The 16,749-nt window shown below is 39.5% G+C and overlaps 1 protein-coding gene across 10 annotated transcripts in view; it reads right to left on the bottom strand.

The window, feature by feature from the left end:
• The window catches only part of ablim3.S (actin binding LIM protein family member 3 S homeolog), a 164,361-nt gene that overhangs the window by 50,917 nt on the left and 96,695 nt on the right, over positions 1 to 16,749 (bottom strand). For all 10 annotated transcript variants that reach the window (XM_041588712.1, XM_041588713.1, XM_041588714.1 and 7 more), the window contains exons 3-4: positions 14,542 to 14,725; positions 3,592 to 3,704 (exon numbers count right to left, since the gene is read on the bottom strand). In XM_041588712.1, coding sequence (XP_041444646.1) covers positions 3,592 to 3,704; positions 14,542 to 14,725 — 297 coding nt within the window. The remainder of the gene's footprint in view (positions 1 to 3,591; positions 3,705 to 14,541; positions 14,726 to 16,749) is intronic.

Below are 16,749 nucleotides of genomic sequence, written 5' to 3'. Positions count from 1 at the left end.
CTCTCCAATTTGTCATAAACAGCTAATTGCACAAAATGTTCGGGAATGTTGGAATCTTAGAAACACTCTGTCTGGACAGTGTCGGGGAATCAAGGAAGGAATATGCTTCTATCACGAACATGAAGCTTTATCTGCAATTTCCATAAGGCAATGGAAATACAAAATAGATTCTGGCTGTCCTGTGAACTGAGAATAATTCTATCCAATACCTGACACCAAGGCAAACATGCATTGCTGTCGAATGGCTAGGCTTACATATTCTGTCCCATTTGTCACTAACAGAAGTATTTCCACCAGTCTGGTTTTCTTGCAACTGTCTTCCAGTATGTGTCACTCCCCATTTTGTACTTGTCTGTGCTGCTGAGTAATTCCTTGTGACCGGCACAGCCGCAAGCAGGTCTCATTCACTTGCTTCCCCTGAGCATCTTGCCTGAGGAGCAGCTATTGCAACATTGACATGGATACCATTGTCTGTACTGATGTCTGAGTGATAGACTATTACCCAATCGCTACTTCAGTTTATCCTATTATTATTGCAAGTATTATCTCATCTTTGGGTACATAGAGGCATTGATGAGAGTGGGAAAGGAAAAAGAGGGGTAGAAAGGCAAAAAGGGAGAGGCAAATACAACACTGTGTAATAAAAAGACATCCTTCCAACGTTAAGGCGTAGTAATGTAGTAAAATCGACATTTCAGGTAATAAAACAAATTTTTACATTCATATAAATTGCAAAGATGCCTATAATTAAATAAGCTTTCAAAATTGTATATTTTATAATTTATATACTACACAATTTTTCATTTTGGTTTTACATTTCCTTTAAGGCATCTGAAAGTAGCCTACTGTAGACTATGTTCAAGGCCCCATTACGATTGTGCTAATAATTCTCTGAACATTATAGAATTGGAAAGTAAGTCCAAAAATATATTTGTTTAATGTATTAACTTGCAACCTTCTAGTTGCTATGAAGTTACAACTCCCATCGTTCTCAGCCAGAGTCGACATGTAGGTGTGTTGAGAGGAACAGAGGGGTGGAAGAGTGAATAGTACTGAGCCAAACAGGAATGGAAAAAGAACAAGAGGGGGAGAGAGAGAGAGAGAGAGAAAGGAATGTGCATGAAGACACAAATGAAGAGTGAAAGGAAAGATAAATTCCCTCAGTATAGAGAGTCATTTCTCAGATGTAGTTATTTGTTCAGAGAGAAAATGCAGAAAGAGACACAGATTAAGAGAGACGGGAAAAAGGAAAACTGTGTGCCAAGAGAGAGAGAGAGAGAGAGAGAGAGAGAGAGAGAGAGAGAGAGAGAGAGAGAGAGAGAGAGAGAATGTAGAATGAAGGGAGGGTGAAGGGATAGAAAGACGGGTGGGGGAGGAGAAAAACAGAGGGACACACAGGGGGCATGATCTCATTTATTGGATTTATTCTCCTGCCTCCTCCCAGCCTCTGAGCCCTGTAATGGCCACTGTTTCACGCTCCAAAGCCCACTGACAGCATAGCAGCATGGATTCTGATACTACCTGTGCTCTACATATGTTCTGTCAGCAAAGCAGCCAGGGAATCGGCGCTATTCTTGTGCTTCTACCTAGATCATATTATTTTGAAGCCGGTACAGCAACAGTGGAAGGGGGTGGGAGCTCTCAAAATAGATTAGGACTAGAAAGCAAAAGCCTACATCAGAAAACCCAGAAATAGGTGTAAGGTTTTATCTCCCACATGCAGAGGTGCCATGGTATATGTCAAGAAGTTCCAGCTTTATTCCCTTCATTATACACTATCTGCTGTCCAAGGTGCTGAACCTCACAGTTACAACAGAAGTGATATAAGCCATTGACGGCCACCCGGAGGCCCTTAAAGTGATATTAATTCCCTCAGTTTGTCCACAGGCTTTACACATTTCATTTAATATAATCTGACCCACAAGCTGTATCTCTACATTGAAAAAGTTGAACATTCCTGTTGTAACTCAATGGTCTTCCAGCTGAAATAAAAAAAATTCCCAGAATGCCTCGGTAGGCAGCAGCGGGCTTAGGATCTATATGGTTGCACCTTCAGCAGCAGGGGTGGTGGGAATTGAGCTTTCTGGTGACTCATTATTGGACTCATATTTACTATACGTTCACTCATTTTTTTTTTAAATGAATTTGCATTTAATTAGCATATAGATAATGTGTAAATCTGAACAAAGGGGTTATTTACCAATTTTAATTCAGGCAAGAAGAAATGTGCTTTTACATTGAGTAGTGCCCCTGCAGCTATGCGAAATTTGGTGTCTACATAAAATGAATTAATTGTGTCTAACACATTTGTATATCAGCAAAGTGTATTTTTCTTCTCCTAATTCAGAGTAGCACGGTTATCAGTTATTGACTGGTAAAGGACATTATATACCCTCCTCTAGACCTTTTAAAATCTTGTTCTCTTATGGGGTTCTGAACGAAACAAAAGATGACCATTCAAATGCAGACTCTCTTAACAAAATTGGTAGCAGATTGTCCCATGTAGAGAACAAGCATATTGCCTTCTTGGTCTATATTTGATTGTGGCTTGTTCATATTATAGGGGTGGAAAATACTCTTGGACAAGGACCCCGTTTGAACTTTGGCCAACAGGCTATTACTTGCTCCAGGGCGATGCAGTTGTTATACTGAGTGTTGAACAACCCATTTTGCTCCGTCACCTTGGTAGCCTACAAGTGAAGTACAGGGTCTTTGTGACAGTTGCCGATTGCCCCCCTGTCAGGTAACACCACACCCCTGTTTTCACTGGAGGGTCAGCTAGGGCAGAGAGCTCCTGCTTAGTTGACTTCTTGCTGAAACAAGCTCTGAGGTTAATGGTACCAAGGGCCCCTACCATCTCCTACAAACATAAATGGGAAACTTAGGATGTGATAGGGGGCAAGCCTTCTTTAGCCGGCTTAATCAATCCTCTTGTGCCATCAGCCTCAGAGTGCTGCTCCAGCAGGAGAGCTGCCCAAGATTAGGTTCCTGCTCTCAGCATAGATAGACCCGTTGGGTTCCCTTTAATTAACAGAATAGACAAGGCCCAAGCTTCATTGCAGCCGAGAGCTCATTTGGCAACTTGGCAACATATTTTCGAGCTAGAATCTGCTTTGTGGGTTTCCACCATGTCCACATAGGCTCAAGTGGAGGCCAGAGGATCAGCCCCATATCTAAGGCGGGCATACACTGGCCAATTGGGTATATTCTCTGACTTTCTGACCTAAGGGCCATGCAACATGTTCCAATTGTATGGGCTACAGTCAGCTGCAGTTCCTTTTCACATCCTCATTTGCCCTGTGGATTGACAGATGACATTTTAAACATGTCTGACCCTTGAACCTTGAACCAACCAATATCCATAGCACATAAACACAATACACATACCTATAATATTATTGATTAATTATGATTGGTTTTCCACTAGTTCACATGCCTAGTGGTCACTTTTCCTCAAATACAGGATAATGCAAGTAGCAGTTTGTCGATCAAAAATTATTACTGGGAATTATAACTAAATATGACATGCAACTGGCAGTAAGAAAATGCATTCTCAAGACTAGAACTGCCAAAATGTTTCCTTAAACTTACGGCTTGGACCATGAATCTTGATGGGCTTGTCACTAACTAAAGAGTAGGAACAGTTCTGACACACACAGTCTTTGCCTCTGAAGGTCACCTTGTCTCCAATAGGAAAAGACTTCCTGCAAAAAAGAGAGAAATGAGAGAAATATCAACAAAATAATTTATAAAATGTCTTTGTCTGCTTAATACACTTACATGCTTTGAAACAGAGTGATGCCAGGAGGTACAGTATATACTGTTGAATACAATATGCTGGTTGTGTGCAGGTGTTTTTACCACTTTCCAGTTTCATGCTTTTAGTTTACATTAAAGGGATACTGTCATGGGAAAAAAAAATATTTTCAAAATGAATCAGTTAATAGTGCTGCTCCAGCAGAATTCTGCACTGAAATCCATTTCTCAAAAGAGCAAACAGATTTTTTTATATTCAATTTTGAAATCTAACATGGGGCTAGACATTTTGTCAATTTCCCAGCTGCCCCAAGTCATGTGCCTTGGGGCACCTGAATAGTTGAAAAGCGAGGCAGGTGGTATAAGTCGACTGAGATTCATTGCAGTATGCTGGCTGCAGAACGAGATACATAACACTAGAATCTCAGAACGTAAAGGGCCAGTAACATACAGTATGCTGGCTGCAGAACGAGATACATAACACTAGAATCTCAGAACGTAAAGGGCCAGTAACATACAGAAGGAAAACGGAATGTATTTTTTTATTTATTAGAATACATTTAGATATAAGCATGAGATGGTGCAAATCTTACACTCAGTCATGATGAATCACCGTCATCAGTGAAGGCATTATTCTGGGTTATCAATCTGAAACTGAACTACAATACCCATAAACTCTGAAAGTGCTAAAGCTTGGGCTTGTAGCTCAGCCTCAAATGGAGGTGAGAGAGCTGTATTGAGAGCTGTATTGCAGAGCACGTACCACAAAGATTTTACATTCATCAATGGAATTTTGAGTTCTACTAGTTTGCATTAAGGCTGTAGCTCATGAATGAGTACAAACACATTTCTGTTGGCATTACCTGTGATTAGAGAGATTCTATGCATATTTAATAAGTACTTAAGCCCAAGCTAAATGATCCACTAAGCAGCCATATTACATTTAAAGGGCATGTAAAGTCTAAAATAGAATAAGGCTAGAAATGCTGTATTTTGTATACTAAATATAAACATGAACTTACTGCACCACAAGCCTAATCAAACAAATAATTTATGCTTTCAAAGTTGGCTACAGGTGGCTGTAATCTTGTAACTTTGTTATACATCTTTGCAAGACTAAGACTGTGCACATGCTCAGTGTGGTCTGGGCTGCTTAGGGATCATCATAAACAAAGCTGCTTGAGTTCGGCATGGCTGGGAAGTAAGGCGGGGGCTCCCCCTGCTGTTCATAAGTATGATTGTTTCCCTGCTCAGCAGTTAGGGACCATCTGACAATTCCTATCCACAGCAGTAAATGAAGGGAGAATTTCACTGCATACAGTCAGGTTTCTTATAAAAACGGTACACATTTTTCATTAAAGTATATTGGAGATAGGTTTCTTTTTCATTAAAGAAAGTAAAAATGGGATTTTATTTTTTGCCTTTACATGTCCTTTAAAGGGAGACTAACAGCTACATCTACTTTGTGTAACAGCACATTATATACTTTAACTATATACAAAGGGTGGAAAATAAGCATTGAACACATCCAACGTTTTTTCAGTAAATATATTTCTAATGGGGCTATTGACATAACAACCCAAGTTACCCACACATACAAAGAACTCAAAAAAAACTAAAAAGTTATGTGTTGTAAAGTGGAATGACAGGGAATAAGTATTGAACAAATTAATAAAAGGAGGTGCAAAAAGGCATGGAACGCCAAGAAACCTGCTGAAATCTGTCAGTATTTAGAAAGCAATCCTGCCCCATCAGTGCAAATTAATATTAACTGGTTTAACTGATGAGTAAAAGCAAAGGGCTCTCTCAAGAATATCTCAAATTTATTGTTGCAAAACATACTGATGGCATTGGTTACTGATGTATTTCTAAGCCTCTGAATGTTCCATTGAGCATCCTTCTGGCAATAATCTGGAAGTGGAAAAAACATCATTGCAATCTAAAAAGGCCACGACCAGGTGCTCCTCACAATATGTCTGCCAGAGGAGTCAAAAGAATAATCAGAAGAGTTGTCCAAGTGCCAAGTATCACTTGTGGAGAGCTTCAGAAAGAACTTGAATTAGCAGGTACAGTTGTTTCAAAGAAAACAATAAGTAATGCACTCAACCACGCAAGACTCCACTGCTGAAGAAAAGGCATGTTGAAGCTCATTTAAAGACAATGCAATTGTGGGAGAATATACTGTAGTCTGATCAGATAACACCAACATTTAACTCTTTGGATGTCATTGCACACACCATGTTTGGATGACAAATGGCACTGCACATTACCCCAAAAACATCATACCAATGAGGTTTTAAGGTGGTAACACCATGGTGTGGAGCAGTTTTTCAGCATATGGTACTGACAGACTTCATATAACTGAAGGAAGGATGAATGGAGAAATGTACCAAGACATTCTTGATAAGAATCTGCTGCCATCTACCAGGATGCTGAAGATGAAACAAGCGTGGACATTTCAGCAAGACAATGATCCCAAACACACAGCCAAGGAAACTCTCAGTTGGTTTCAGAGAAAGAAAAGAAAGTTAACGCCAAAGTGTACAAAACTTTAAGAAAATGATTAGCGGGATTGTTCACCTTTAGATAAATTTTTAGTATGATGTAGAGAGTGATATTCTGAGACAGTCTGCAAATGGTTTTCATTTTTATTATTTGTGTACAAAACTGTATTTAAGAAAATTATTAATAGGATTGTTAACCTTTAGGGCAGAGACACATGCTCAGAATCGGGGAGAATAGTTGCCCAGCGACTAATCTCCCCGAACTGCCTCCTGCCGGCTAGAATGTAAATTGCCGGCAGGATGGCAATCGAACCAAAATTGCCCAAAGCTGCCTCAGGAGGAAACTTTGGGCGACTTCGGAAAATGAAGTGATCCGAGTGCCATCCCATGGGCGATTTCGATTCTAGCCAGTGGAAGGCAGTTCGGGGGAGATTAGTCGCCCTGAAGAAGAGGCGATATATAGCCGGGAGACTAAATCTCCCCGAATCTGAGCGTGTGTCTGTGCCCTTAGATTAAATTTTAGTATGATATAGAGAGTGATATTCTAAGACAGTCTGCCATTGTTTTTAATTTTTATTAATTTTTCAATTTTAGCAATCTGGTTGTTAGGGTCCAAATTACCCTAGAAACCATGTATTGATATGAATAAGAGACTGGAATGTAGATAGGCGAGGACGTTAATAAAAAAGATAAGTAATAGAAAGTAGCAATTACAATACAATTGTAGTGTTACAAAGCATTTGTATCTGACCACCATTTGAAAGCTGGAAAGAAAAATAAAGCAAACACTTAAAAAAAACTACAAAACGAAATAATAAAGATTAATTGAAAAGTTGCTTAGAATAGGCCATTCTATAACATACTAAACTTTATCCAAAGGGTAAACCACACCTCTCATGTGGAGAGTCAAACATTTGATTTTTTTTGCCATGGTAAAGTGCCCCAGATGCAAAAATGTTGGTAAATAAGTTAAACAGAAGGGAGAATAAGTGTTATAACTACAATACAGCAGGGCCCAGGCAAAAGGAGACATCCTTTTTCCCCAGCCCCTCTCCTACCTTAAAGGAGAAGGAAAGATACGGAGGCATTTTATTGCCAATAGATTAGCTGCAATAGTGCAAGATAGAATGCTATATTTATTCTGTAGAATGTTTTACCATACCTGAGTAAAAAGCTCTAGAAACTCTCTGTTTGTTTAGGATGGGAGCTGCAGTATTAACGTGGTGTGACATCACTTCCTGACTGGGTCTCTCCCTGCTCTGGGCTCAGATTACAGCAGAGAAGGGGGGGGCGGGGGAAGAGGAGCAAACTGAGCATGCTCTTGCCCAGGCCAATGAGGTTTAAGCTGAAGGCAGGAAGTCTGATACAGAAGCCCATGAGTACACAATAGAAGGAAAGAAATGTGGTGTTTCTTTTGACAGAGGACTCAGAGCAGCATTACTTTGGGGGGTTTACTGGTATATTTAGATGGACCTTTCTAATAAGGCTTACTTAGTTTTAACCTTTCCTTCTCCTTTAAATTAGAGGTGCAAGCAGGTAGACCCTCTGATTTTTTTTTGTTAGGGGGCCTAGTGCTTTCAAGGGATGCTACAGAATGGAATATTACCTTGGTGGAGGAAGCAAGCCTGTTTTTTTACTCAGCAGGCAGGGATGGTAAGGAAATTCACACACGCCTCCTATTGTTATGAATCAATCAAAAATAATAATTTCTGATTATAACATGCCTCTAATGATTAGAGCACATGGTTGCAGCAGACCTCGTCCACAGCTTTGAACTTCATATAAAGATTTCAACCAAAATCTACAAAACAGACCAGTACAAACAAGGGATCAGAAGGTAAAAAAAGTACTCTGCCCTGTACAAATCTTGGGCCGCCTAAGAGGTCCTTATATTGGAATGAGGATAGACTTTATTGGGGTTGTTTTCCTAGCTGGGTGTTGTATTTATGCACAGCTGTTTTCTAGTGGGACCTAAAATAGAGGCCAGCACAGCTGCTTTCCCAGCCTCTCCCCACTCTGTGCTTTGCTAATCACAACCCTGTTGTGATTAGCAAAGCACAGAGTGGGGAGAGGCTAAACCATGTGTCATCTACAACATTCTGTTCTGTGCAAAAAATCCCCAATTAAAAGCATCTTTATAGCAAGCTTAATCTAGTTTTCTATCCAGTACAATTGCTGTAAATTTTGGCAACATTTTACAGATATCAGAATCGCTATATAAACTTTGATTGTTCTTGCCAGTTCTGAGAAATTGGTAACACAGAAGGCTACAGGGTTGTTTAGGACTGTAACTTTTGTGTGCTTTGTCCAGCTTCAGAAATACATTGTTTTCATGCTGGGTCTTTAAAGCCGTGTGCTGAACTTTGTTTGAAGGGAATGAAACCCCATCCAGTGGTGTAAAAAGCTGTGGACGTGCCTGGGTGCAGGATGTGCATCCCAATCCCATGGACTTGTACCCACTACCCTCTGGACACACTCTTTGAAAAAATTCCCCTGCCCTGCCACCTGTGATATGATTATTACAGCTCTGGTGGGTGCCAAGAGGTTGCGGGCCACGGTGCAATTGCACCCCCAGTAGTTACGCCACTGACCCCCTCCCTCTTAACCAGTCTGCTCCCTGCACAAGCCGTACCCACCTCCAGATTGCATCATTTGGGCACCTCACATATGCCCCATACCTCTTTGACAAATTTAGAGCTTGCTTGGTTGCCACCATCTTTGGCTGGTCATAATCAGGTCAGCTTCTGAAACACATATTACTGCAAACACTACAAGGGCACCTGGGCACCACATGTCATGAGGCTAAACATGGCAGCCACCTCCTGCAGTGCTATCTAAGAACAATAGGGTTTCTAATTAAATACTCAGTTGGGTAACCCCATAATCATCTTTACTCAAATGCTGTGCTGCCTATTGCAATTGTGACCGAAATGGATTAAGTGCATGGCCTTTGCCGAAAATCAGGTGCAGTTGCACTAAATATTTTCTCTGCTTAGCAATATTTCCAGTGTTTGCATAGCGAGATGCAATTGCATGTATCTATTTACGCAGGGTGCAAAATGAAACGAGGAGCTCTCACCTAGTCCCTTACATCAGTAGGTTCAGCATTTGGAACAGAAGGCAGGAAAGGAAAGGTCTGATCAACGTGGTGTGGAACTAAGCAGAATTGTTAGGAGCACATTTTGGCACAAGTACCTTTAATGAAAGCAGTTTAAAGGTCAATACAAAGGGGGAAAAGCACAAGTTGCCCACTGTGCTTGTGGACGTAAATGAGCCCTATAAATAAAATTATTAATTAATCATTATTTGGTAATCTAATCAATCGTTCTTCTATTTTTATGACAAAAAATGGAGTGCCAAGTTTCATGGATCAGATTGCCCACAAAAGAGCAACTAGGATGACAGCTACCACTTGTAAAACTAAAGCTAAGCAAACAAATAAATTAGACTCCACATAAAAAACAACCTATGTCAATATGTTTATCTTAACATTTATAGAAACAGAAACTTCAGATATATACCCGTCATCTGCTGAACAGCATGTCGACAAGAGAACACTTCATATGAACAGACCTTGTCATATCTGTGTCTATATTTGCTAACACTTGCTATTTTATATATGTAGCTATAAATAGCATTATTGGCTGTTCTCCATAGTATACGGAGGCTGTTCTACATATATATATGTGAAAAAACAGCGTTCAATGGACTGATTACAGGTAATGCTAGAATGCACATAAAAAATAAATAAAACAAGTTAGGGACCGCCATTCGGGGTTTACCTTGACGTGGTATGGTGGCTTATCAATTTTATGATCATAACTTTGTAACAAAATAACCCCTGTTTTGGGTACATATGCAATAGCATTTATTATACTTATATATATATACTTTAAAGCCTTTAGAGTGCTCCCACAACCCCCCTGTTTTGATATTGTATATTTAGCCAGGAGCTGTGGCATAGCTTCAGTGGTTGTAGCACCCCATACCCCCCCTTTAAACTAGTGGTGATCCTATGCTTTTAAAATTGGGCGTTTGTTTTGGGAATATCTCTCCTTTAAAAGCCTGATTGCTGGCTGGGGAGGATTTAGCCCTCAGTGAAAAAACAGCGTTCAATGGACTGATTACAGGTAATGCTAGAATGCACATAAAAAATAAATAAAACAAGTTAGGGACTGCCATTCGGGGTTTACCTTGACGTGGTATGGTGGCTTATCAATTTTATGATCATAACTTTGTAACAAAATAACCCCTGTTTTGGGTACATATGCAATAGCATTTATTATACTTATATATATATACTTTAAAGCCTTTAGAGTGCTCCCACAACCCCCCTGTTTTGATATTATATTATATATATATATATATATGTGTGTGTGTGTATGTAAATGTGCAGTGTAATCCATAGTTTCATGAACTGATCAGAGTAGCAGTACCCACCCTAGAGCTGGAATGCATTTATAGAGGCAGCTGCCACCATTCCCAGCTAGGAAATAAAGTAAATGGCTGGACCAAGGTGGAGACAATGTCTGCAATATTTCACACATTAAAGGGCCGTACAAACAAAAAATCTTTAATGGATATGTTATAAAGATTATGTGGGTTGAGCGACGTATGTGTTTGGTGGCTCCAAAGGCATGAAGAAGGGAAATGTATTTAGGAAGTACTGGAGGAAAGAGGCCCTAGTATATAGGTGCTGCATCATAGGCGGACGCTGATTTTTTTGGTTGGCTAGGCTAAGGGGCACATTTACTTAGCTCGAGTGAAGGATTAGAAGGAAAAATACTTTGAATTTCAAAGTATTTTTTTGGCTACTTTGATCTTCGACTACGACTTCGACTTTGAATCAAACGATTCGAACTAAAAATCGTTCGACTATTCGACCATTCGTTAGTCAAAGTACTATCTCTTTAAAAAAACTTCGACCCCCTATTTCACCACCTAAAACCTACTGAGCATCAATGTTAGCCTATGGAGAAGGTCCCCTAGCTTTTTTTGATAGAAGGAAAATTTTTCTATCAATGGTTAAAAATCCTTTGAAACGTTATATTCGAAGGATTTAATCGTTCGAACGAACAATTTTTCCTTCGATCGTTCGATCGCAGGAAATTCGGTAAATCCTTCGACTTCGATATTCGAAGTCGAAGGATTTTACTTCGACGGACGAATATAGAGGGTTAATTAACCATCGATATTCGACCCTAAGTAAATGTGCCCCCAAGTGTGCACACACACAGGCTGTTTAAAGATAATTTGTAATCCTAACATGGCATTATAGATAAATTAGCCTAAATTAGTTTTACTTTTGTTTTTGAGTCAGGCTAAGAGTTTTGCGTCTTTTGCTCAAAGGCAAAAATAAAAATCATTTTCAACTGTGCCTGCTGGGCAGAGTTACAGGGGAAGTGAAAGGTGCCACATAAGGACACAACATATCCATGGCAATCTAAGTATATAATATAGTGAAAAGCAAATATGTAATTATTTTCTATAACAAAAAAAGCTGTGGGTGCTGGCCATGTATGGACAAGGATTTCAAATAGACCCATTTTCATCCAAACACATTGTCTAGCAAGAGGTATCATGCATTTTATACAGCAAGAATCAGTAAATATTGTCCAAGTAAATTAAAAATAATATAAGTTAGTCAGTACTGGCACACTAAGCATATTTTACACTTAGGGCAGTAAACTAAGGCACCACCATAATGTTATACAGTGAAAGACAGTAGCTGTTGGAGTATAATTAAGGTACAGTGCTCCATGCCACTGATGCACCACCAACATGGGTATTGTTACACATGAAGTATCACAGACCCACAACCATATCATTTATAGATCTACTCAAAAGATACTAAGCACCCTACTCACATTCTATTTTGTTGCTTAGTGCTTTCTGCTTTTTTATAATTTCCTTTCTATGTCCATGTCTTCTTTCCTGCCTTCCTTCACTTTCCCACTTTCACTTCTTCCAGCATTATCTAATGTATCTGAGATTATTGGTGAATTCTCTTTATAATATGCACTATGCTGGAGGGCAGAGTTGCCAAAAACCGGGGCACATGTTTTATGGTAGTGGAATTGAGTGGAAATACATAATGTACTTGGGAAGAACAACCTGTCTTGGAAGTAATAGATATTTCAGAATAGTCGACCCACCACTTTCCTCTACCTGACATTACAGGCTAGAGATATATGGATAATGGTAGGGGTCATTAGGTCCCTCATGTCCTACTGGTTTTCAGTGAAAAACTGTAGCTTCTTTATCAAGGGCACATATATCGGTCACACCAAATGGTGGTCTCTTATGATAGAAGTTGAATGTATATTACTTTTAATTACATGACTCCTTGGGTAAGTAGGAACTGTGTTTTTAAATGAAATGTTCGTTATATATTTTTTTATTTAGGGATACATCAAATCCAGTGTCCAAATTAGTCTTTTGCAGAATTCTGATATGGCCAGATCCTGAGTGCCTGACTAATGCAAATCCAAACCCTTAATTTCATATGACTTTAAAGCCCAGGGAAACAGAACGTGACACCTTTTTTTGGAGCGTGACGTTTTTAGGATTAGAATTTAGTTCGTTTTTCATCCCCATATTTTGTTGAGTTTTCAGTATTTGACTGAATCCAATCAATCATTATGGATCTCAAATTTTTTAATGGTTTATAAACACAGCAAAGCAATATCATACTTGACAGATGCATTTTTACAAATAGCTAAACGCTTGTAAAATGACCCGCGGGTTCCATGGGTATTGGGTTGGCCCATACATCACTAATAAGAAACTCAATGGGAAACCAGCTTTCAATTTTACCTAATTAGAAAATGTAATCTTAAATCCTAAAGTGGAAAAGCTGTAAGGAACTTGGTAGATTTTTTAACTCGTTTTGGTATGGGGCTTAAAGGGATACTGTCATGGGAAAAAAAATTTTTTCAAAATGAATCAGGTAATAGTGCTGCTCCAGCAGAATTCGGCACTGAATCCATTTCTCAAAAGAGAAACCAGATTTTTATATATTAAATTTTGAAATTTGACATGGGGCTGGACATTTTGTCAATTTCCCAGCTGCCCCAAGTCATGTGACTTGTGCTCTGATAAACTTCAATCACTCTTTACTGCTGTACTGCAAGTTGGAGTGATATCACCCCCTCCCTTTTCCCCCCCAGCAGACAAACAAAAGAACAATGGGAAGGTAACCAGATAACAGCTGCCTGATAGATCTAAGTATAACACTCAATAGTAAAAACCTATGTCTCACTGAGACACATTCAGTTACATTGAGAAGGAAAAACAGCAGCCTGCCAGAAAGCATTTCTCTCCTAAAGTGCAGGCACAAGTCACATGACTGGGGGTAGCTGGGAAATTGACAAAATGTCTAGCCCCATGTCAGATTTCAAAATTGAATATAAAAAAATCTGTTTGCTCTTCTGAGAAATGGATTTCAGTGCAGAATTCTGCTGGAGCAGCACTATTAACTGATTCATTTTTTCATTTTTTTCCCCATGACAGTATCCCTTTAACAGAATTGGGCGATCTTAAAATACCAAGATTATTTCAAATGAAATGCAACATCATCTTATTCTTCTTTCCATCAGGAATTAAAACAACTGCCTCTTTGCTAGGGCCACTTTTGTCTTTACTAGATATTAGTTTAAAGGAATAGTAACACCAAAAATGAAAAGTGTACTGTTGTGCTGCACTGGTAAAACTGATGTGTTTGATTTGGAAAATTGACTATAGTTTATATAAACAAGCTGCTGTGTAGCCATGAGGGCAGCTATTCAACGTTAAAAAAGGAGAAAGGCACAGGATACACAGCAGATAACAGATAAGCTCTGTAGTATACAATGGGATTCTGCACAACTTATCTTTTATCTACTGACTATCCTGTACTTGAATGGCTGCCCCCATGGCTACAAAGCAGCTTGTTTATAGAAACCATTGTTGTGTTTCTGAAGCAAAACAGCAGTTTTACCAGTGCACAGCAACATTACATACTATTGTCATTCCATACAAACGCTTTCATTTTTTGTTCCTTTGAGCTGCAAAGTGTTGAATTGCAAAACAAAAACATGAAGGGGTATGCAGTGGCTTTTGAAATTCTCACTGACATTAAAAAAAACAACCACTTTTAAATGTATATTTCATTTTAGGCAAATTTTATTCACGGGTCTACATGCCGTTTGATTAAAAATTGAACAAAAAAATCAATTGATGACTAACAGCAATTTTCAGCCATTGTTGGTCTAAATGCTAAATGCGCTGTGTTGTTTAATACCTGCAAATATTGCACACAAAGCATTTGGGGTGATATGTCCGTCCAAGGGCAGAAATGACCTCCCCGGTAATGAAGTCTCGGCAGCTGTCACATCGGGTTCCATAGAGCTGCTGGTAATCCCGCGTACAGATATACTCTCCGTTCTTAAAGAAGAAGCCAGACTGAGCCAGATCACAGTTACACACTGTTACGGAGAGAAAAAGAGTGCACAATTTACATTTAGTTACTAAAATCAAAATAAGTTACACTACACCAAAACTCTAAGAACACAAAATAAATATTTCATTGCCCATCTCCTCATTCATAAGCACAAATTGTGTAGTAATGCAGTTACCATGCATTGTGTAGTAATGCAGTTATCATATTAAAGGGCCACTCTACCATAATGATTTACCTAAGACGAGTGAATATTTTTTTTCCTCATTGATTTATTTTCCATGTCTCTTTAAAGCGGGCCTTCTGACTTGTATGTGATGTTATCCTGTATGAGACACAGTGGCAACTTTGGGGAATAAATGAATAGCTTCCTCAACTTCTTTATGACATATCATTGGGCCCCTATTGTGTTTAAATTCAGTTAAAAGAAGCAGTAAAAAGAATTAGCCTAAAGGTGGCCATAGACACAGATAATATTGTATGAAACAAAGTTTGTATCATATTCAGTGTGTATGGCTGATATCAGCAGAAGACAAGGATATCAGTCAGCTTGTCCATTGGGCAGGTCAGAAACTTTTGATGGTGCCTGGAAATTGGCCTGCTGAATCATTGGATAAAAGTAGAATTCTATTGTTTCTACTTGTATATCTTATGATTCAGCTCTACACGTGTGTATTGAAAATGAACAATCTATCCTGTGACCAATGGTGCTAGTAGCTATTCTTGGGTGGTGACCACACAAACAGAGCTGGCAACTCACATGCTATGCTTCTCTAGTCACCAACATTCTTCAGTACGGTGACTTTTTAACAATGGGAGTGTGCTGTCCTGGCGAGGATGCCCGCAGCTCTAACCTTCTGCGGTCAATGGGCATCTCCTCTATGGAGAGCGCTTCTGGGTTTAGGCGCCGCGCATCATTACGTCATGGCGTTTTGGTGCAAAGTTTAAATATTTAAAGAGGCCGTGTCAAATTATCAAGGTCTTTTCTGAAGTTTCTGGGTGCTTTCTACTGTGTTTTGACTTATTCCTGACCCGGCCTGTTATTCCTGACACGGTTTTCGTCTGGTCTGTTGCCTGTCCTGACCATTGACCATTCTTGAACCTCCTGTCTGGTACTGCGATATTGGTGTGTTTGACCCAACCTGTGACCCTGACTATTCTTGAACCTCCTGTACTGCTTTTCCTGTTTGGTTTGATCTGGTCTGTGACCTCGACTATGCTTTTCCTCCGGTCCTGTACCACGTACGGTTCACTCGCCTGCCCAGAACTCTCTCCCTGGTCCTCTCACGCTAAGACCTGTGGCACCCGGGGAGGGCTCCTCCCGAAAGGATAGGTGGCTGTAATAGGCGGAAGACTGAGCCACGACTGGGACCTTGGAGTTTGTTCTGGGTTTGGGATACCAATCGTAACAGTGAGTTCATTTGTCTACCCTGGGCAGATTTGCACCTAGTCAGTAGCCCATAGCAGCCACTTTACAGCCAGCAGGTAGACCAATGAAAGCAAAAGTTTGTTTGGTTGCCATGTTGATATGTTAGCCAGTTACAGTTTAGCAGATAAGCTAAAGAACAATTGTTTCAATCCATAACACTGCTGATATACTTACTGCTATTCCTAATAAATATACATTAAAACATTTCTGGCAAAAAGTCTTAAGATAAAAGTCCACCACATTTATATTTCATGTCACAAGAGAGCTATATAAATACATTCTCATTAAAACAAGACAAATAAACATTATTTTAAAAATTCCTAACAGTATGATTGTGTTCAACTTTCATTTAAAACTACCTGAAAAAAGTGGCCCAATATTTTACCAGGAGTCAGTTGCAAAGGACACCATCCAGCCAGTGGCAGATTAGCATAAGGGCAGCCTTAGCAAGTGTGAACATTGGGGCCCTAGGGCCCACTCATTTAAAAAGAGCAATGCTAAGCAACAGTGAAAGAGGACAGGGACCCAACTGCAAACATTTTCATGCAAGGTCCATAGGTTATTTAGTTTTGCTACAGCCAAGTTCAAGTACTATCTAGAAACATTTCCAAATCAAGACTTTT

Source organism: Xenopus laevis, chromosome 3S (assembly GCF_017654675.1).
Source record: "Xenopus laevis strain J_2021 chromosome 3S, Xenopus_laevis_v10.1, whole genome shotgun sequence".
Taxonomy (NCBI): Eukaryota; Metazoa; Chordata; class Amphibia; order Anura; family Pipidae; genus Xenopus; species Xenopus laevis.
This window is presented reverse-complemented; position numbering and strand designations above follow the sequence as displayed.